Below are 21,915 nucleotides of genomic sequence, written 5' to 3' on the forward strand. Positions count from 1 at the left end.
AGCTAATGGAAAACGAGGATATCAATGAAGGACAAAGTAGAGAAGTAAGGTTAAAAATGGAAAATTTTGAAAGCGAAAATAGGCATCTTGAGTTGAAGTGTAAAAATTATGCTGATCAAAGTTAGTATAGTTGTATATTTTTTAAAGTGTTAGATAATTTTAATTTTTTTATTAGTAAAGTGGCTTTTCTCGGTTTTTAGTTTTTTTTGTAACAATATAGAAATATTTATTGACATGTGTTTTCTTTGTAGTTGAGCGTCTTCAAGACCGTGATGTTGAAGCAAAAAGAGAATTTTCTGAGCTGCATGTTAGACATAATGAGGTGGGTTCATTTGTTTTTATTGTTTTTAACGCTTGATTTTTAAACATGATCTAATAGCTTATTTAAAAAGTAAACTATTTATTATAATAAATAATATAAATACGATTTGGTCTGATGTTTCCTTTTGATTTTGCCTTAGATTTAGTAGTAAAGAAAACATGTTTCAACAAACTTGTGGTCTGATGATCGAATTGGCATGATCAACCATTTTGTTAAAATTGAGCTTGTCTCACGGCAAACGAAGGTCCAAGCTTCTGCTCTGCTGACTTTCGCCGATGTTTTTTGTTGATTGTACTAAAACGAGCGTACCAGATGTCTTGCCTAGTGGACAATGTTTAAAACGTTGCACGGCAAATGACAATGCTGACGTCACTGATCATTGCCAGCAAATGGTTGCTTCATGTGAAAGCATGATAAACCATTTGTAGATTGAAGACTGCAGGTTTTTCGGTTGTGACTGACTGATGAGTCCTAATAAGGACGAAACCGGTCTCAGTCTACCGAAACTTGTGGTCTGATGATCAAATTGGCATGAGCAAGCATTTTGTTTTAGTTTTCATGTGTGTAGATTTAATTTTAGTCAATTAAAATGTTGCTTAACTTAGTTAGTTCAAACAAGTACCTTTTACTTAAGAAATTTAAAAGTACAAACATGGTTAGCTGTGGTTAAGTAAAGTTGGGTATTTTGTGAAAATGTTGATATAAGTTTACCATAAATTTTTTTTTAATGAAATATTAATATTTTTTTGAAAGTAATTTTTCTATACGTGTGTAACAAAAGTTTTTTTAAACTTTAATAGCAACATTTATTTTTTCTATTACTATTTCATTTGGCAGGTAAGCAACATCTTTTGATACGGGTAGGTGTCTAATTTGCACGAGCGGACAAATTTGCACGGAGAGATTTTCGCACGTGTTGAATTTTTTATTTATTAAATTTTTTTTTATTAATTTATTTTTTTTAAATATTACTTTCACTGTTACTCCTAACCCTTACTCTCGGTCAGTAGCATTTTTTCTTTTTTTTTTATTAGTTAATTATTATTATTTTTTAACTATCACTGTTGTCCCTAACCCTTACCGTCGGTCAGTAACTTTTTTTTTTGTTTTTTTATAAATTTATATTTTAGTTTTTCTGTTTTTTTTTGTATAATATATATTTTTTCTATTTTTTTTTTACTCACGTGCAAAAAAGATCCTCCGTGCAAAATTGACCCTTGGTGCAAAATTATTGTCGTGCAATTTTGTCTATGTACAATTTTGACCCGTTCCCTTTGATACATAGCTATATTTAAGTTATAACTAACAAGTTTTCTTTAAAGTTGTTTTTTATTTTGCATACAATTTCTTTGGAATATTAGTGTTTTATATGAAATTAATCATTTATTGTATTTGTTATTGCTATATATGATAATATTTTAGTTCCGTTCATGTTGTTTAACTTATATCATATATTCAAACTTAAAGCTTTTAGTATTTTATTTCAAGTTTAGCCTAATGCCTTCTTACATTTTTGCATAATTTTTTTTTACAGATTTTGTTCAACTGATGATCTCGTTTGATTTGGTTCAAGCGAGTGAAGCATTTTTTTGTTAATAAAATTTTGAATTGAACTTATTTCATATACAGTTTTAGCCTATGTGTACCCTATTAAGACCATACGGGCGTAAAAAAAAATTTTATATGTTGATCTTATTTTAAAGATCTTTAGCTTAGCTAGCAGTTGCTTTTTACCGTTTTGTAGAATTAAAATTAGCTTTTGAGATATGAGAGTACGAAGTTGAATAGTTCAATAGGATCCTTATGGAAGGAACGAGGTAAAAGAAAAAAAAGTCTATTTCATTGAAAATATATCTTTTATCACAGTTCTTAAGAAGTCATCGTTCTGAAACTTTCTCATTTTAATCTTAATTTGATAACAAACAATTCTTTTTTTTATTTTGTTCATAAACTTTTTAAATGTTATATTTGATCAATACAATAAAAGTTTCTTTATTGATGTAAGGCACATTTAAAAAAAAATAGAGGTTAATTGATTAAAAAATGAAGGAGAAAGTAGATTTTTAGTAAGTTTTTCAAAGTTCGAAGAAAGTCAGCAATGAAATTTTTTCGATTCATTTGTATTAGAAACTTTTTGCACAATTGACTGGACTATATCTCAAAAATTAATTCTTTTTGTTCTGTAAAAAGTTTTTTATAGTACATAGTTTGATAATTTTTATAAAGGCCAATGTTATTTTACAATAATAATTACTTGACCATCCCTATATGGTTTTAGATACTTTTTGAAGATAAATTAAGTAGAACTTGTTTTTTTTTATATATATTTCAGTACATCCTCGCTTATTTGACCCTCGTTAATCTAGATGCTTTAGCCGAGAAGTAGATTTAATTTATTAAGCTAGAATAAATGTTTTAACTTTAAAAGTTATTAATCCCATAATGAAAATAATGTGCAAATTATAAACCTAGTTTGATGTTAAATTGTAAAAAAGTTTTGTTTTGGTAATTTTTTTTTGTTTTAGCTGTCTGGTTCGTAGAAAAAATTGTTTAAAGAAAATTAAAAAAGAAATAGTGTGCGTTTTATTACATGGATTACATAATATAAAAGAAGTATAGTATTAGATTAAAAAAATATCTAATACTTTATTTTTATCCGGCAAAAAGCTAATCTGGTCATTACAACAAAAGCTTCTCCAACATGGCTTGTTTAGAGAGATGTACTTTGCTTTATAAAATCAACAATGTAATTTCTGAAATTCTACTTAACCAATTGAAACCTTATATTTCTAGATTAAAGTAGTTTTATTAATTAAATAAAAAATTAATCTAAATAATTTCAGGTAAAGTAAACATCTTTAAAGTTTTAATTACTTTTAACATTAGAAGTTTTCTTGTGTAGTCACCCTAAAAGTAAAAAAAATAAGTAAAATAACAAGTCAATGTAGTTATAAAATCTGCTCATAAAGAACTAAAACAGTCTTGACAGTTACTTATTCGAATTTTAATTACCTTTAAATAAAAACTTTATTAACTTTTACCATTGTCAAACTTGTTGCACAAAAAAGCAAAGACGACAACAGAACTGAATTTAAGTAATTTATTTTTATTTTTCAAATTATATGAATATCAAATTGATTAAAAAATATGTTTTAAATTTTGATTAAAATCTACAAGATTTTTCTTTAAATAAATATGTATATATATGCATAAAAACTGCAAATGTTTATTCTTCAGATGATACAATCTTATGTAGAGTTGATAGAAAAAAACTAAACTTCAACAAATGAATCAAAGTTTAGCGGAAAGTCCAAGCTCACCTGTTGCACGACCAAAGTTTGTTTTATTTTTATTAAAATGAAATATTAAAATAAACTCCACAAGGTGTAACCAGAAAAACTTAAACATTGTTTTATTATTTTAAACTAGTAACCCTATACTGGTATTGTATTATTACTTTTTAGTTAACAATTTTGTTAAAATAAAATTAGAGATTACGTTTTATACTTTTTTTTTGGTTTTAGAAATTACTACGCATTTATAAAAAAATTCTTTAGCTAAATAATAAAATAATCTTAACATTTTTACTAATTTTGTTTTTATTTTATTAGATGGTTTTATTTTTGTTTAAGAAAACATAAATATTTTTATCTAGAAATCATATTTTGTGGTGTGTCTAAATTGATAATTAGTTTGACTATTTACAGTGTAAGTATCAATAAATATATACTAACCAAAACCTAATTTCTAAAGCACTTTTTTTTCAATGGATCAGGTAAACTGTTTATTATTTTCGTTGTTGTTATCCAAACCATTTTTTCACTAAACTAGTTATAGTGATAATAATGAAATACATTTTTTCTGAGTTAATTTTTGGTTTTGCTAATGGTTTTATAATTCTACCTTGTTGTTATTTATTCATAAACATTTTAATATTGTCTTAGGTTATTACTATGTCATTTATCTTTTTACAGATAAAATTATTAAATTAATAATTACTTTTACTGAAAAAAATTGAAAATACATATAAAAAGTAGAGTACTTACTAACAATTTGAACACAGCTTTACCTTCAATATTTTTAAAAGTATTAAGTTATTTAGATCAATATTTAATGTTTAGTAAGCAGCAATAAAAAACATTTCGACTATTTTAACTAAAAAGTTTTATACCATAGTAATTTCGAAAATAGTCTAGTAAAATATTTTGTCTACTAAAAAATAAACGACATAAAAAAAAACTGCAGAGAAGTTTTAGATGAAATTGATGTTTATTAGTAAGTATTTAGATTTATTTATAACATCATTTTTTATAATGAATTGATGTTGTATCAAATATTTTTATTAATGATAAAAAAATTTCAATTTCAATGTCCTCTACTTTTATAATTTTTGATCATATTGGCTTCTAGAAATGATTATAGTTTACCTAACTAAATTTGTTTTAATAATATTTTTATTAAAATTTTGTCTTATGTAAACTATTTTAATTTATTTGTATTATATTTTAATTGTTTGATAAAATGTTTAAAAACAGTAAAACCCACAAATTTTTATATATAATTCAACATACCTTAATATTTTATACTACCAAACATAATAGAATACATCAATTTGTGAAATTTGTGTATAAAATCATTAAAAAATTACTGTAATGTTTAGTAATTAGCTCAGAATACAAAAGTAAACTGTCAAAATTTATAGTACAAAACAAGCTAAACAATAAAACTTTTGAGGTGGAAGTAAACATTTTATTAGTTTTTGTTTTAAGGATATAACAGAAATAATTTTAATTCAAAAAGTACAGACTTACTTAAAGGTTTTACTAGTTATTTATATTCGATGAATTTTTATAAATATACTTTTTACTTTAATTAATTTATTTTTTTACTATATCACAAACTTTTTTTATAATGTTTTTATTTATGCATATAAAAATAATGCAATTACTTTATAAAATAGAGCTGGTACAATAATTTAATTTTTTATACAGAACAGAAGTAGAAAAAAGTCTCCCTCTCAACTGGATAACCATGCTAATTTTAGTGAAAAAATGCAGTCCGGAAGCTGTGAAACTTCTATTTTAACGGCAGATGACTCTGTTTTAGATGATGACGAGCCAATTGATCATCATATTTCTAAAGATTTAAATTTACATTCATTGAAAGTTTAATTTTCACTGTTTTTATTTTTTTTTAATTACTTTAGGTAAAATAACAAATATCTTGTTTTTACACTGTAGTGATTTGTATACTTCGTAAAGTTTTTTCAGGTAGTTTAATGTATTAAATATCTTTGATGATAGTTAGATTTTCGGCATTTATATTAAAAAAAAACATTAAGTAAAACTTTGGGGTTAAAATCATTAAATTTTTGTAAGTATTGCTTAAAAGTAATTGAATAATTTTAGATGAAATTAAACTAGTTGTTGCTTTATTTATAATAAGTCTATATAGTTTCTAATAACATTTTTTTACTATTTACATCAAAATAAACTTTTTTGCTAACTTATATATAAAATAATTATAAAGTTTTATGAAGAAATGTATATATTAGTTTCTTTTGTATAAACAAAACAACAAGTGGTATGTATGTTTAATTACTTTATATTTTTTGAACAACTGTATTTAACCGAAACTAAAATCACATGAAAAAAATATCTTATAAAGTTAGATTTCATTTTATGTGCTTGTAACTCCCGTTTCTTCAGTAAAAATCGAAATAAGTTAACCATGAAACCTATACAAAACGATACTTGAATTTTTTTTAAATAACTTTGATCGTGTAACAGTTTAGTATAATCTTTTTTCTTTTCAATTTTACTTTATACAGTTTTTTTATTAATTTATCATCTTATTTTTTTATTGCTTATTAAATAAAAATGTATATAAATGTCTATGCTTTTGTTTCAAAGATTAAGTCACTTAATGCTCTGTTTTTGTACGTTTAATAAAGTGCTGTTTTTTAATCTCATAAATTTACTAGATAAAGTATTTTATTACTCTTTGTGCACTTTACTCAAGTTTTAACAGTTAAAATGCATTGTTCAGATTATTTGAAATAATAATCTAATAGTTTATATGCACTAGAATTTTTTATTCTTTTCTTTAAATTAAATAAATCAAAAATAGCTATAGAAAAATATATGTTTTTAAATTTTGTAGTCACTAGTTGCTGAAGATGTGAAGCGTAAATTAAAATGCAGTTGTGTGGTTTTTATGTGGTTTTTAACATATTTAAAACTATTTTAGGATGAACTACCCAGCACACCTATTGAAAATCAAAGTATTGTGACTAGTGAGAGCCAAAACAACTTGTTAGAAAACCAAGGTAAGCACTTTTAAGATAGTATAATGCATGCAAGAATAAAAGTATATTTTGTGTTGCTAGGCTTACCAAAATATTTGATTTTCTCTGTTTTGTTTTACATTTAACAGATTTAACAATTTTCATAAGCACTAGTATTAGTTTATTTGGTGTTTAGTAATTTACAATGTTAATAGTTTAAAAATTATGATTATATACCTTAAGTATTATTTTAGCTATTACTTTTATAATTGTTATATCGTTGTTTTAAAATGACAGATCGGCTTGTTTATAAAATAACATTGTTTAAATGTGTTCATTGTAATACACATAAATTAAAAGTTTGTAAGTGTCATGAATTATAAATAACTAAATGTTATTATAGTAATTTGATCTAAAATACTTTTTTTTTAATAATAGGTTTGTTTATTAGACACAGTTGAAATTTCATACCTAGGTTTTTATAATTACGTTACACGCCCATTAGGTTTTATAAAAATTCTTTTAACTAGTTTTGATTTCATACAGAAAAAAATGAAGAGAAAGTTGAAAATTTCGAAACATTAGAAAAGTCTGATGAGATTATGGATGAAAATCAATGAGCAATGATGATAACAAAATAACTAAAGAAACGCTTGTAGAAAAAGACGTTTTAGCTTTTGGCGACAATTTACATCACGCTGAAAATCAAGACCTTTTAAATACGTTTGTATGCTTTAAATATTACGGTATTTTCAAATAGTTATGTTTTTGTTAATCATATAATCTATTGTTTCTATTTAAATACAAGTTTCAATGTTTTGATAAACGAAAGACTTTGAATCTGTTGTTTTTGTTTTCAAAGAGTTAAAACAGCTTTTTACTGTGGGATTTTTAACCAATTTTATTGCATGTTCAAATTATTCACAGCTGTCTAACTTCTTCTATAAAAGGCAGACTACCTTTGAACCATTCATTCTAATTTTTTTTTTGTTCAGATAGATTTAACATCATAGTTTAAAAAAAAAAGGTCATCAAGCATTGTAGTTAAGGAAGAGACAGCCAATGAAAACTCTCTATTTGCCGAACTTTCAATGCAAGATCTGGGTGATGTTGACAAAGGAGCTGATATTGCAGGTGATTTTTTTTTAAGTTTCATTTAACAAAAAAAGTTTAAAGATACAAAAATATAATCTAATATAAAGCATTCATGTTATTTAATTGACGCCCCTATAACCTTAATTTAGACAAGTCATATTTTGGAAATTTTTTGATGATTGAATATTTATGTTCTTTCAACTATTAAAAAATCCTTGTTTATGTCTACTCACATATAATTTTATAAAAAAATAGTACTTTAAAAGACTACAAAACTCAAATATTAAGTAAAAATCGGATATTTTGGTATTTTTTTATTATTAAAAAAAAATTACTCCATCAAATCGTTTTTATGTTTCAAAACTTTCTAGCAATTGTCTGCAACTAAAATCATTTTTAATTTTTATTTAGTAATCGTAATGTTTGTTTATGGCTTTTTAAGTTCCTTTTTGATAATAATACTTCAATCTGTGTTTTTTATAAAATAATCAAACGTAAAAGAATATTGATTATCTTTTACTACTAGCAACTACTTTATCTATTTTGAAAATTTCACTGTTAATAAGTAAATTTAAAATGATTTTTTAAATAAATAAACACTAACAATAGGAATGAGTAAAGAAGTAGAAAACCTACTCACTGAAAATACCAAACTGCTTGCAACCAAAAATGCGCTCAATGTAGTAAAAGATGATCTAATTCAACAGTTGGACCAAATTTCCACGCAGCACACCCTTTTAAAGTTTTGTTTTTTATCGTTAACACATTTATGCATTTTTGTACTACTTTAATGTAACTGCTCATGATAGTAAATTAAGAAAGTTTTAATGCTATTCTTGTAGTGTATTTTAAAAAGTAAATATTTAACGTGCATACTTTTATATTTTGCATTTAGATAACAAACTTGCAAATCTGACAAAACAAGTTATTTAATTTAATTGCTAATTAACAAATATATTGAATTTTAAGTAAATGTTACCAAGCTGAATTTGTTGAAAACTTATTTTAAGATATCTTATAAACTTTCTTACATTGTTTTAAAGTTACCATTTGTACTTTGCTAAACTTTAACTACAAGGTTTAATCAGCTTATTTATTAAGTTTTAATATTAGAGATGAACTTGCTGCGTCAGAAAAAAGCAAGTCTGGCTTGGAAAAAAAGATGATTGATTATGAAAAAAATATTACCGAAATGCAGGAACAAATACAAAAACTTAAAAAAGACCACATTAATGACTCTACTTCTCCCTGTGATTCTTCAACGCCAAACTCAAAAAATAACAATGATGAGGTTAATTTTTGTTTTAAAGCTTTAAAAATTTATCAGTATATAATTTAGCTTTAAAAGGAAAAATATAATCTTCTTTTTCTGTATGTTTGACTACAACCATTGAATTTTTTCTAAACGAATTAACAGTAAGAAGTAAAAAAAGTAAATGAATTTTTTTTAAAACAACAAATAATTTAATTTAAGTTTTTACAAATAATTAATTAACAGTTTTAAAGCTAGTTTATCAAAACTAAGTGACAAGTAATTAGTGCCAACATAAGTAATAATTTAAGTTTTGTAAACTTCTATTTTAAAGTTTTATGAGTGCTTCTACAGTTAACTTCATTACGCAATAAATAAGAACAAATGTAAAATTAAAAACCAAAGTAATGTTGCGAAAATTTTTGAAGCTAAAGCTTAAAGATACTAATAGTTTTATAAAAAAAGTATCAATTCACTCCATACTCTACATCGTTTGTCTTTTTACTCGTACTGAACATTTATGATATAAATCAATTTATTCACAGGAGGGTGTAATACCGTTGGCACAACGTAGGAGATTCACGAGAGTTGAGATGGCAAGAGTTTTGATGGAAAGGAATCAGTACAAAGAACGACTGATGGAATTGCAGGAAGCCGTCAGGTGGACGGAAACCCTGAGGGCTGCTAGAGAATTGAATGATGAAAAGAACTTGCATGAGAATCGAAGTAGCAAAAAATCTTCTATTTTCCACTTGTAAGTCTTATTTATTTATAATTAAGTTTTTTTTTTGTTAAAATTTGTTCAAAAGTTTCTTTTATTTAAATAAAAAATGTTTAGATTAGTTTTCAAAACAGTTTTTATAAGTTAGTTTAATTTTAAAAACATTTAAATTCTTTTATCTTAACTAGCAGCAATAGTTCTACTTTTTTCCACCAAAGCTCAGGTATTTTTCGCTATAATTTCAATAAGCACTAGACTGATTGCACTTTAACGTATTTTAAACGCTTCATTTAAAAAAATAACTATAGGGAACTTTAACTGAATTCGTTAAACTAGTTTTATTTTGTGAACAAGACTAATCTTACATTGTTTACTTTAAAATTATAATTAAAACTATTTACTTTCTACTTACTTATTAAGCTATTAATGTACTTAAAAGTTTATGTATTTGCTAAATTGTGGCCAGTTTAAATTACAAACTAATAAAATAGATTTTGTAATTGGGTTTTTAATTAATTTATAATTTTAGTTTTGATATGTTAATGACGTAAATTTTGTTAAAAAATTGAAAAAAAAAACTTTTTAAATAACTTTATAACAGTTATATGAGAGAATCTCATTAATTATTTATACAGTAGACTGAATTCTCCTAAACTTACTGCTTTAAGTTAACGTATCTAAAAAAAGGCTTATCCTTTAATTTAATACCATTTAAACAAAAAATTTAAAACTTTATGAACTTTTCAAATTCTAATAAAGTTTTTATGAAGATGTAAAACTTTTAAATAAACACAAAATTTATTTTTTGTTTATTTAATAAATGGAGCGCTCTTAACTGGAATTTAAGCATGTTTTTTTTTTTTTGGAAATTTTGAAACATAGGCCCTCAAAATAAAGTAAAAGCCTGATAGATAATCGTTTCTTCATTATTTTCTACTGGAACTTATACCTTTAATTTGCATCATTTTTAAGGACTCAGTAGTTAGCTAATGAACTACAGTATTAAATACTTTTACATTACCCGTAACTAGTTGATTAATTACAAAGAATGTAATTTAATTGAAAAAAAAAGTTATACATAATAATAAGTGGTATACTAGTCAAACATTTTTTAGTTTATTATACTTTGTCCCCTTTAAGTTTTTTTTGATTGATATTCTAATTGAACTGTGTTCTAATTTTTTTAGTTTTTAAATTATCTACTTGTTTAGAAACTTTGTAATAGCAGATAAGAAAATAGTTTTTGTACACAAAATTAATAGAAAGTTTAACATTTTTAGTTATTATTTTGGTGTTTGTATAGTAAAACTGAAAGATAAGTTTTAGTTATGTACAAAGATATAGTAATACGTACTAACCTATGTAGAAATTTTAAGGTTTTCGAGGTTTAAATTATGTGGGTATGAAAATATTGTTTTATTGGATTTTACACATATTTGTGGCACCAGGCTTAAAAGTTGTTAGAAATATTAGCTAACTTTAGTTTATGTAACCAAAAATTATCTTTGTTAAAACTTTGTTTAGAACTTACTAAGTACTATTGAAGTTACGGGTTTAAAAATACTTTTTTAATTTAATGAACAGATCTTAGGAATTTGAATAAATTAAAAAAATATTTTGAATGTCCGTTTGTAATATTAGTTACAACAAGTTTTATTAAGTTTTATATTAACTTAGTATTTACAATTACATATCTTAATTTGTGCAACAAACTTTCTGCTTACACTTTCTACTATTGCTAAACTGTCTCAGCTTTGAAGAAGATAGCCGAAATATTGCTACTAGTTTATAGAATATCTTTAATGAAATTATTAGTAGTCAAATTTATTTCTTACTATAGGAATATGTGTGTTAATTTTTATAATAAGTTAATACTATGTGAAGATATAGTTTCTAATAAAACTTACACTAAATTAACCTTGCTATTGTTACAGTAATGATACTGTTTAAAGTTAAGATAAAAGTAAGTTTATAAAACCAGAGTTTTAACCTTTCTATAGCTATGCAACTCCCGTATAACTATGCTTTTTAGACGCTAGCTTTACTAAGCTTAGTTATACAACAGGTGAATGTAGCATTTAGCTTTTAATTTAAAAAAAGATAAATTTTTCAAATGTTTTTAAGTTTAAGTTTTATGTAATCCCTATGAATAGATATGTTTTAAATATTTATTAATACAGACAGACATAGTAGTTTTTTATTAAGAATATTACTTCATGTGTCACTTATACTATCCATTTAAGTAATAAAAATTAAAGTTACTATTTAAGAGAACTGCAATTGTTGAAAAAATATCTAAAAAATTTATTGAAAATAAATAAAATGTATTTAGTAACAGCAGTTAGGACGCTTGTTTCATGTACATGTATGCTTATATAGTACTAAACTAAAGTTTCTTAAAGGTTACTTATTTTGTCATTGGTAAAGTTGTAACTTGTGTAATTGCTGAAAAAAAACTTATATAGTGAAAAAATGTTTTAACAAAAAAAAACTTAATACTTCTATCTATACGTTTTGTATTTAGATTAAAATAAAAATACAAGTACAGTATTAATATTAATATATTTCTAACAGTTTCCACCGTCTCTTCCAGTCAGGCAACGAAGCTTCATCTTCTTCACTCAACGCTTCTGTGACAAGCGAAAAATCTCCGGTAAAGAGAAGAAGCAACACGCAGGCTGGAGGTGGCGGAGGATCTGTCGTCAACTCGATAAGCATGCAGTACAATGCGTTTAACAGCAGAGTCATGCCGAGGAGCAAAAGCACAAACCAGTTCTACGGCAGGAGCCCTACAATTGACTCCCTAAAAAAGTATGTTTTTTTTTAGTCGTACTTCATGTCTCTTTCTCCATTTAGAATGCTGTTTTTCACATTGACCAAGGCTTATTAGTATATACTTGCTAATAAAAAAAGATTTTATAACAAAGAGCTAAAAGAAATTGTTATTTTTGTAAAAAATAAAAAATTACTGGTAATATTTTCGACTAGGTTTAATTGTGCTTATTAGATGATTAAAAATTGTTCGGTATTTTCAAAAAACTTAGACTCGTTTTGGTTAAAGTATAATAATTTTTTGTAAGATCATTATTTACTAAAAAGTGTAGCACCTAATTAACAAACTTATGTTAAATTCTTAAAACGTAAATTATCAACCAGGTATTACAGAAGATCTCCGCCTAAATCTTAACAATTACAAAATCAATTATTATTTATTTTCTGGATTTAAAATCAAAGAAGCATCTAAAAGTCCAAAAATCTAGCCACATATATAGCTAATAATTTCTAGGTTCATTATAGAGCTTACTATATCAGTATATATTGCTTGCTTTGGTGTTCAAAAACTATATGTGTTTTAATATCGTGCTTTTTTTTTGTTTTTTAAAGAAAGAAGATGGTAGCCGCTTAGTCTATCTAATAGTAAAAAACAAAATTATAAAAATAAAAGTACTGAAGCATTTTGAATTTCTTACTTTTGTACTATCGATTTTTTTTTCTTAAAATTTTAATACAAATTTGATGAATTTTATATAGCGTAATGCTTAAGTTAATTTTTTAAATTAATATAATAAATGTTTTTATCATCACAAAATAATTGAAAACACCTATTTATTTTTCGTTAAAATGTTAACTATTAATAGACTTTAATTCTTTTTAGCACTTTTTTTTATTAGTTTTTAGTCCTAAAGACTACCATATTAAATTTACTAGCCAAATACGAGATATGCCGATATTATTTGTTGTATAATGTTGTTTGTTTATACTCGCTTGAAACTTTGTTTTGAATTCATTTTGTTTGATTTGTTTTATTTTAGTGCAATTTCTAATAAATCCAAATAAGTATGCTTGTTTTATTTTGAACTTTTTTAAATAAGTAAATTTAGCAAATTCTTAAATATAGAAGTCAATCTAAGCAATAATGGGTTTTTATAGTTTTCATTTACCATAAATATAGCTAACATTTTTAGTTTTCTAAATTGTAAATAGCTTGCTTAGTTTAGCCTATGTATATTAAGTAATTGTTTGTTGTTGTAGTAGCTCCATATTGAACCTATTTTAAAGAATATAGTTTTTATCTAAATAACTTATAAGTTTTTGAAAGTTACAAGTCATTTAGAAATAGTTAATAGCTAGAAGGATATCCTATTTATTTTAACAAGGTATTTTATAAATTTTAAACTTTAACCATTCTTACAGCTTTATAAGGTCCAAAGTAATTTTGAGACATATGATGTTAACGTTTTGGAGCTATTAAAAATCCATGTAAGAATATTTGAAATGTACAAAGGCAAAACTAAATATTTTTTAAAAATTATTTTTTCAATGTTCTATTTACTGGTTAATTGTTTTTTTAGTATTGATAAAGACTTTATTTCTTTTCAAAAAACGTTTTTTTATTTATAAATTACCTATATTTTATAATTTAGATATAATATTTCAGAGCTAATGTTAGTTTGAATAGAAAACTTACCTAAACTACCCTAAACAGTCCTTAATATGTCTCTAAAATTTTATGGATTTAAAACCAGTTCAAAGATCTTTATCACTTTTTGCAATATATTTCAAATCCTTTTATGTGTTTATAAAGTAGGCCAAGGGTGGGGAACGTACAGCCTGCGAAGTATTTTTTAGTTTTGAAACATCTTATGAAAGTTGAATCTATAAGTAAACTCTAAACTCGATTATAATTACACATTATTATTTATTAGCTGACCATTTCATTACAATTTTGTTTTTAAGAATTCTTATTTAATTTTCATAGTACTATTTTTCAAAATTATGATGTCCGCTAATACTTTTATTTTAAAGGTTTTATATGGTAAATTTAACCATCCGACCAGAAAAATTGCCCTTCCCTTTTTTAAGTATAGAATTTAAGTGAAAGTAATTGAATTGTTTTTGATCTAGGTTAAATTTTATGCTTAACAAATACTATTAGAATTTTATTTTGAATAGGTATTAAATTTCTAGTACAGTTTTTTCGATATGTTTTCAAAGCTTAGTTTAATTTTTAACGTGACAAAATGTGTAGTTTATAATTTTTTCTTAATCTTATAACAACATTTTTCTCTAATATTTATTATCTCAAAGATAATTTCAAATAAAACTAGGTTAGCTTGGCTACGTTTGTTATACCCATTTTTAAAAACATCTTGGTAAACCATTGTTTACTATAACAAAGATTTAGTATAACTAATTGTTTAATGTTTTAAATCGGAAATTACGTCTACTATAAAAGCCGGTTTAATAGTTATTTTCATCAATATTTTTTGTTTACTATCCCATAGTTTTTATGTGATCGTACTTATATAAGATGTAAACAATGTTTTAAATTGACTCTTTTGCAACCCAACAAATATATAAGAGAAAATGGTTAGTTTAATTGAAAAAAGCTAGGCGGTTTCGGTTTGTTTTATATAGCTAGTCTAATTTATCATTTTATTTCTATAGTTTATAGCAAGAAGTCACTTAACTACTGCCTTGATTTATCTTTAAACAACTTATGCAAAACATCCTAAACTATTTTATTGAAATTGAAACTTTTAAATAGCAAAACTTTGATTAAGAGGGAACAATGGTGCTAATCAAATAGTTTTTTTTATTAAACCCTTTGTTTATTAACCACAAACACACGACGGCCCAAAAAAAAAATTTGTATCTAATGCTTAGAGAAATCTACCGATTCTTAATTCATTTAACCTTTGTGTTTTAAATATATTTTAAAAAGTAGTAAAACAAAAACACTTACTATGTCAGACATACTAAAGACTTTGAAATAACTGCGACGATTTTTTTTACGTATAGAACATAAATTTTACGATATTTTTATTAAATATTTTATTTAATATGAGTTTAAAATTTAATTTCACTTTAATTTTAAGTTTTATGTAAAGTAATAAATAGTTACACTAAGTTTTTTAATTGAAATGCTTTTAAAAATATTTTGAAGTTGCCTACTCAATAACTTATAGTTTAATTAGTAGCTGAAAGTTATAAATGTTGCGTGCGTTTACCTTAATATATAAAATGATATTTTAAAACAATTAGCACATAAAAAAGTATTACAAAAGGTTCAGATAAAGTTTTGAATAGTGATAAAGGTTCTGTTGTAAAACAAGTTCTATAACTTTCATTTGACAATATATTTTTGCATTTTTGACTAAGTTCATAAAGGAGTCTTCAAAAGCTAAATATTGAAACTAATGTTTGTTATATTTTTTTTTATTGCTTAACATTATGTTAAAGTAAAATATAATTTTGAGTATAAATTATATAGTATGTTTGAGAATAAACTTAACCAAGTCAGTATTAAAGGTTAGTTCACTCTCTAAGTAAAAATATTAACTAGTAAAATGTGTCAAAAGTTTTATACTTGTTCTCTTTTATTTTATACACTTTGTACACATTAAAATAAGAATACTTATATATTTATATAAACTTAGAAAATTGTCATTTCATAACTTTATTACGATGTTACATAAAACATTAACATATTTTAATAAAAGTATTACTCAAAAATTTTATTTTTAGTTGTATGTATATTATCATTGCTACTTAAAAAATATAATTGTATGAAATGTTATAAACATTACTTTTAAAACTGATAACAATAAATTAGATTAAAAAACTTTTGACGTATATTGTACAGTGAGCAAAAATCAACAAGCAGATCTAACAATGAAGGGAGATTGCAAGCTTGCGGCTGGAGTCTTCCAAACTCACCTACAAGCAGCCAATCTGCTCTACCAACTTCCACAAGTACGTCGGAAACCACTTCCAGAACAAAAGTTCCTGTTCCTATTTACTGCGGTCCTGTTTTTGACGATAAGCCTAACTACAAAGTTAATTTTTTTTATACTAGCATCGTATGTTTTAGATGTAACGATAGCATTATTATATTTATATATTATTGTTCGTAAACGTAGTTTATAACTTTTTTTTTTCCTGTCTTAAAAAATATTTGATAAATTTATTTTCAAAACAAGCTTTGGTGTGCAAGCGCAGTCAATATATCTGACGCAAGAACTAAAGATGGTGGTTATGTTATGGGTGATAAAAGCGTGTTCTATCTTAACAAACCTGCTGATGATGGCAGCAACAAAACAGATGAAGACTCAAACAACCATTCAACAAGTGTTGACCAACTTAATAAGGTTGTTAATTTTAGGAAATTTTAAACTAGAGGTAATTTTTTTTTAAATAATATTACTTAAGATCAGGGGTCGGCAGCATTATATAAGTCGCGAGCCAATTTTCTTAGAATTTTTTTTGCAAACCGCAGTTGTGTAAAATAATTTATTTAAACAGTTTAAAAGAACTTATCAAACAAAATATTTATAAAATAAGAATTAACAATGCATTAGTACTTATTAAGTTAAAAGCCTTTTTGTAAGGTTTTATCGCAAAAACTTTTTTTATTCTTATAAAAAGAACGTATTTAGCTAAAAAGTATGTCACGGGCTGCATATTTTCCGAACATTGCTATAGATGAAGTATATTTTGTAGTATTTTACTATTCTATTTGATTAAGATTTTTTATATAAGCACTGACGATGTCTTTGACCGAAACTGAGTTTGCATTAATAAATCTTGAAAGAATTAAATAAATATATTATTTTTCCTCTAGAAGTTAAGATATTTTTATATTTTTCGAAAAATCAAAACATATAATAATATTTACTAGACAGAAATTTTGGGATAAAACTTTAGTAGTATACGAAAAAGTTGATGAAAAGTAACTGATGTTTCTGTAACATTGTTTTAGGAGTTGAAAACTCACCAGCAGAATTTGAAAACTGAGTCTGAACGAAGTCAGATGATCAGTAGCTACATCTGGCTGGTTGCTAGTGACAAGCACCAGGGGGGAAGCAGGGTGGTTGTCAAGGACGCTTGCCATCCAAGCAAAGTAATTCAGAGTTTTGTTGTAGGTTCCTCTGACACCAATATTTTGTGCATATGCAGTGTCCCTGGTGAGTTATATAAAGAATGTAGTTTTAAATACAAAAAAAAAGTACAAATTAAAAAAGTTTTTATTGACGAACAAAAATTTTACGAATTCATTATGATTTAACAAACGGTAATTTATTATTATTATTTAACCAGTAGTTACTACGGCCATCATCAACAGAATTGAGATGTTTCGCGCCATCAATAACAATTAATGAACTTTACCGCAAGATCATCAACAACAGCATCCGAGACAACCTACGACCGAATCAACCTGCCTGATGAGTTCTAATTAGGACCAAACCGGTCGTAGGTTGTATCGGATGCTGTTGTTGTTGATCTCGCGGTAAAGTTCATTAATAATAATTATTATTTATAAATAAAACTTGTAATGTTTTCTGTAGCCTATACCAAAATATATAAACATAAGCTGCAAAATATTTTATAACATGTTTTAAACTATTTTAATCTTACTTATATTTTCAATTTATTAAATTATACATTTTTAACTGTTTTTTAAATCAGATTTTTTACAAATATTCGAGAAATATCAATTCTAAGCTTAAAGCTATTTTAATTAAAAAATTATGATTTTTTGTAAGATGCGTTACTTAATTAAATTTTCTGTAATTGTACAAATTTTTTTAAATTCCCCTTAAAAATACGTATAATTTTTTTTGTTATTCAAAATGTTAAAAAGTGCAAGAATTCAAACTAAACAAATTTATTGAGTACGATAAAAATATTTTGTTCAGGGTTGCCACTCGGTCAGGAAAAGTCAGGAAAAGTTTTAAAAAATGACAAAAGTCAGGAAAAGTCAAGAAAAAATGGGGGGTTTTAAAAAAATGTCAGGAAAAGTCAGGAAATTTGATAAAATAAGAAAAAAAAAAGTCAAATTTTGTCAGTTTAAATTTACAAAATTCCTTGTTTTCCAAAGCCTTCAGATGGTAAAAATTAATTAAAAGTCCTTTGAAGTCAGAAAAAAAATCCAAAATTTTCCTAGAAATTTACAAAAATATTTAATTTTATTTCCAATGCCTTCATCTGGTATAAATTAGTAAAATATCCTTTATAAAACTGCAAAAATTTTCTTAAAACATATTGAACATCTTTTAATAGTTTCAATTGTTAGATTATGTATTTTAGAATAAGTTTAATTTAAGAGTTTGATTTAGAAAAGTCAGGAAAATTTTGGTAAAAAGTCAGGAAAAAGTCAGGAAATTTTTCTCTGCTTGATCAGTGGCAACCATGTTTGTTTTTAAATGCTTAATAAAAAAACTCGTTTAAAAAAAGCAATTTCGTGCAACTTTTTATAAGGCTTTTTAATTTTTATAGATTTTGAGTATAAAGTTGATGTCGAAGTTATGAAAATAAACCTTTTTTGTGACTTAATTACAAAGTTGTTTTTAATTTAAATTAAAGCATGCTTTTTTTTCATCTTTATTCAAAGCAACTTTGTGTGTACTCAATCACAGATAAATGCATATATTTTACTTTTGTTTAGGATTTTTTGAAAAAAGTTTCTCCGCTAATTTAGTATATTTCATTAAAAGCATAGTAATAAACAGATGTTGTACATGCTTTAATAAAAAATGAACATAACTACTTGCTTTCACAATATGAACACGCATTTGCTACTAAGTATTCATACATGCTCAGTCAAAATTCATCTGGTTTTACATTTTTTTATTTATTACTTTATGGATACTGTTTTGTTATTTTTTTACTTCTTGGCACTTTATACTTGTGATAATTAAAATCACAACCGTCCAAAGCACAAGCACATAAACCGCTAATTTTAACGGAGAAAGTCAAGTTACAATAAATGTATGACTAAAGATGTTTGTTATTGTTCAGTAAATTTTCAATAGGAGTAAACTTGGAAGATTATAAAACGTGTTCGGATAAAGAAGACACTAAAAACGGTGCAGGTAATTAGTATAAATTTTTTGTAAATATATTTTTTTACGTTTCTCATACATCTAAAAGTTTAAATTTGAACAATGTTTATTTGAATTGTTTATTATTAATTTATTAAAATTATTTTAATTAATAAAAAAAAACAGTTTTTTTATTAAACTATTTTAGTAATCAAATTATTAATTTAACAACATTTTTGGTTAGTAAGTCACTTTAACAGCTGTTTCTTTTATGTATTTTTTTATTTCAAAGGATAATTTTAAAAAACTATATAAAAACCCGCCAAAAACTTTTACATGCCACGCGAAAAATTTTGTTCAGTAAACCTGGCCCGTTTCATAAAAAAGCTGCCGACCCTAAGTCAAGTAGTTTTTATTTTAACAGCAAGTTAAATAATGACGATTTTTTATTGTACTTAATGACATTCTAATAAATTTATAAATATAAATAAGTAGCCTTAATAAAATTGCTCAGATCACGAAACTGGAAACATAAAATCACCTAAACCAGTTCAAGTAAGTGTTTTTTTTATTACATTCATATGCTTGATAGTTATTAGTCTTTTCTGTATCCGTTTGGATCTTTATTTTGAAATAGGGAATCCGGATCAAATCAATTTGAAAAATCATGAACAATTAGTTTTTGTAAAATCATACGACCACCATTTGAAAAATTGTTTAATTAAATTTGTAAAAAGATTTCCCTGAAAAGACACAGGGTCTAAGCACATACAAATAAAAAGTATTTGATACTTTTACATGTACAGAGTTGTCAAAAAACTTGGAATGTGGCAATTTAGGCAAATAAAACTGGAAAAACTGTTAGAGAAATTTCGAAGAAACCTGGAAATTTGAACAAAAATCACTAAAAAACTTAGAATTAAAAAATAAATTCCAGAAAAATTATAAATTTTCGATTAGTTATGAAAATCTATTATATACATTTTTTTGTATCATTTAGAATTTTATTGTTATAAAGTACACTTAAAGTAGCATTAAAGTATCTTTTAAATATTTTCATACTATTTATGACACTTTTTTTTATTTAAAAAACCTGAAAAGAAAGTTCAAAAAACCTTTGGCAACATTGCGAGTAGTAACTGACCTATATTTTCTGGTTTAGTTTTTTTTTTTTTTGCATTGCGATAGTTATAAAAAAAAAAAAAATCAAAAAGTATATTTTAAACTTGCACCACACTTTTTCATTACTGGATCAATAATACAATGTTAATTGATGGATTCATATCATAGTGATTCTGTATTCTTATTTTCATGATGAAACATTACTGTTTAATTTCTGAACTGTTTCAAATTTTATTATTGTTTGTTTTTATGAATTACTTAACATTTGTATAGTTTATTCAATTTTCATTGGTCAATAACAAAGTTAGTTGAATTAAAAATCAGTAAACCAAAGTTTATTTGTCTATCTTTATTTAATACTATTTAATTTTGTTTTTGAACTAACAAATAAAACATAATAACAGCTAATATAGAAATATCAGATTGTATTTGAAGCTTTATATAACATAAATTGTTTTGAAAAATTAAAATTATCCGAAACTTGATTTGAAAAAAACGATCTGGATCCTAATTTGTAGATCAGCTAGCTCACTAATTTATTTTTAAAAGGTTAAAAATAAATTAACTTTTTAGTTTAAGTAAATAATACATGTGTTTAAAATAAGTTTACGGAAGTGTTTTTCCGTAAAATATATTTCTTAGACAAATACATTTAGGAAGAAAAAGTTGAGAAAATTTTATCTCCTGAGGAGAACTCAACAGATTTCTTGAAAGCGGAAAAAACAAAGAGCATGCAACCAACGATGTGGCTCGGAGCTCAAAATGGATAGTTAGTCAATTTTGTTTTCTTTAAAAAAAACTGTTTTAATAGGATTGCTTGCTATTTTAAAGCATAAGTATTATTAAATTATCTTAACAAAAATTTAAATGTTCTTGCATTCCTAAAACTAGATTAATCCCCAAATATTTCAAGATAATTTTAATGTTACTTTAAATACTCATATAGTTTCGAAATAAAACTATTTGAAAAGGACAGCGTGTATGATCTTAAAAGCTTAAAGAGTTTTCTATAGTTCACACTCATATTTGAAAGACTTCTTACTAAGTAGGTTTTTTTTACTCAACATACATAAAGCTATTAGTTTTTTAGCATTTGATGACTGTTTTAAAACAGTATTAAAGTCTCTAGTAACTCAATTTTAATACAACCTTAGTTTTAGTACTTCAAAACTTTAAAGTTTATACTTATCAATCTTAAAATTTTAAGCCTCTATACGTCAGTCCAAGATAGAACTGCATTTTGTTCTTTTTTTGGTGTACCCTATGAATAATTCTTTTTTTAATGTTTTTTCT

General features: G+C 24.8%; 2 protein-coding genes across 2 annotated transcripts; both read left to right on the forward strand.

The window, feature by feature from the left end:
- The first annotated feature begins 19 nt into the window (after positions 1–19).
- On the forward strand, positions 20–3,655 carry LOC145848859 (JNK-interacting protein-like). Its single transcript, XM_082954084.1, has 3 exons — positions 20–120; positions 252–322; positions 3,560–3,655. Exons 1-3 carry the CDS (start codon positions 57–59, stop codon positions 3,596–3,598), a joined length of 174 nt encoding a protein of 57 aa, XP_082810210.1. The 5' UTR covers positions 20–56; the 3' UTR covers positions 3,599–3,655.
- Positions 3,656–6,577: 2,922 nt separating this feature from the next.
- Positions 6,578–21,391, forward strand: LOC145848858 (C-Jun-amino-terminal kinase-interacting protein 4-like; the record flags this gene model as incomplete). Its single annotated transcript, XM_082954083.1, has 13 exons — positions 6,578–6,650; positions 7,155–7,331; positions 7,636–7,742; positions 8,313–8,445; positions 8,817–8,994; positions 9,501–9,709; positions 12,251–12,487; positions 16,323–16,515; positions 16,660–16,827; positions 17,439–17,643; positions 19,492–19,551; positions 20,015–20,055; positions 21,279–21,391. Coding segments are annotated over exons 2-13 (1,751 nt in total), but the record flags the coding sequence as incomplete, so codon positions are not given.
- Positions 21,392–21,915: the final 524 nt, after the last annotated feature.

Source organism: Thalia democratica, unplaced genomic scaffold, assembly GCF_965202585.1.
Source record: "Thalia democratica unplaced genomic scaffold, ktThaDemo2.hap1.1 HAP1_SCAFFOLD_1786, whole genome shotgun sequence".
NCBI classification, from domain to species: domain Eukaryota; kingdom Metazoa; phylum Chordata; class Thaliacea; order Salpida; family Salpidae; genus Thalia; species Thalia democratica.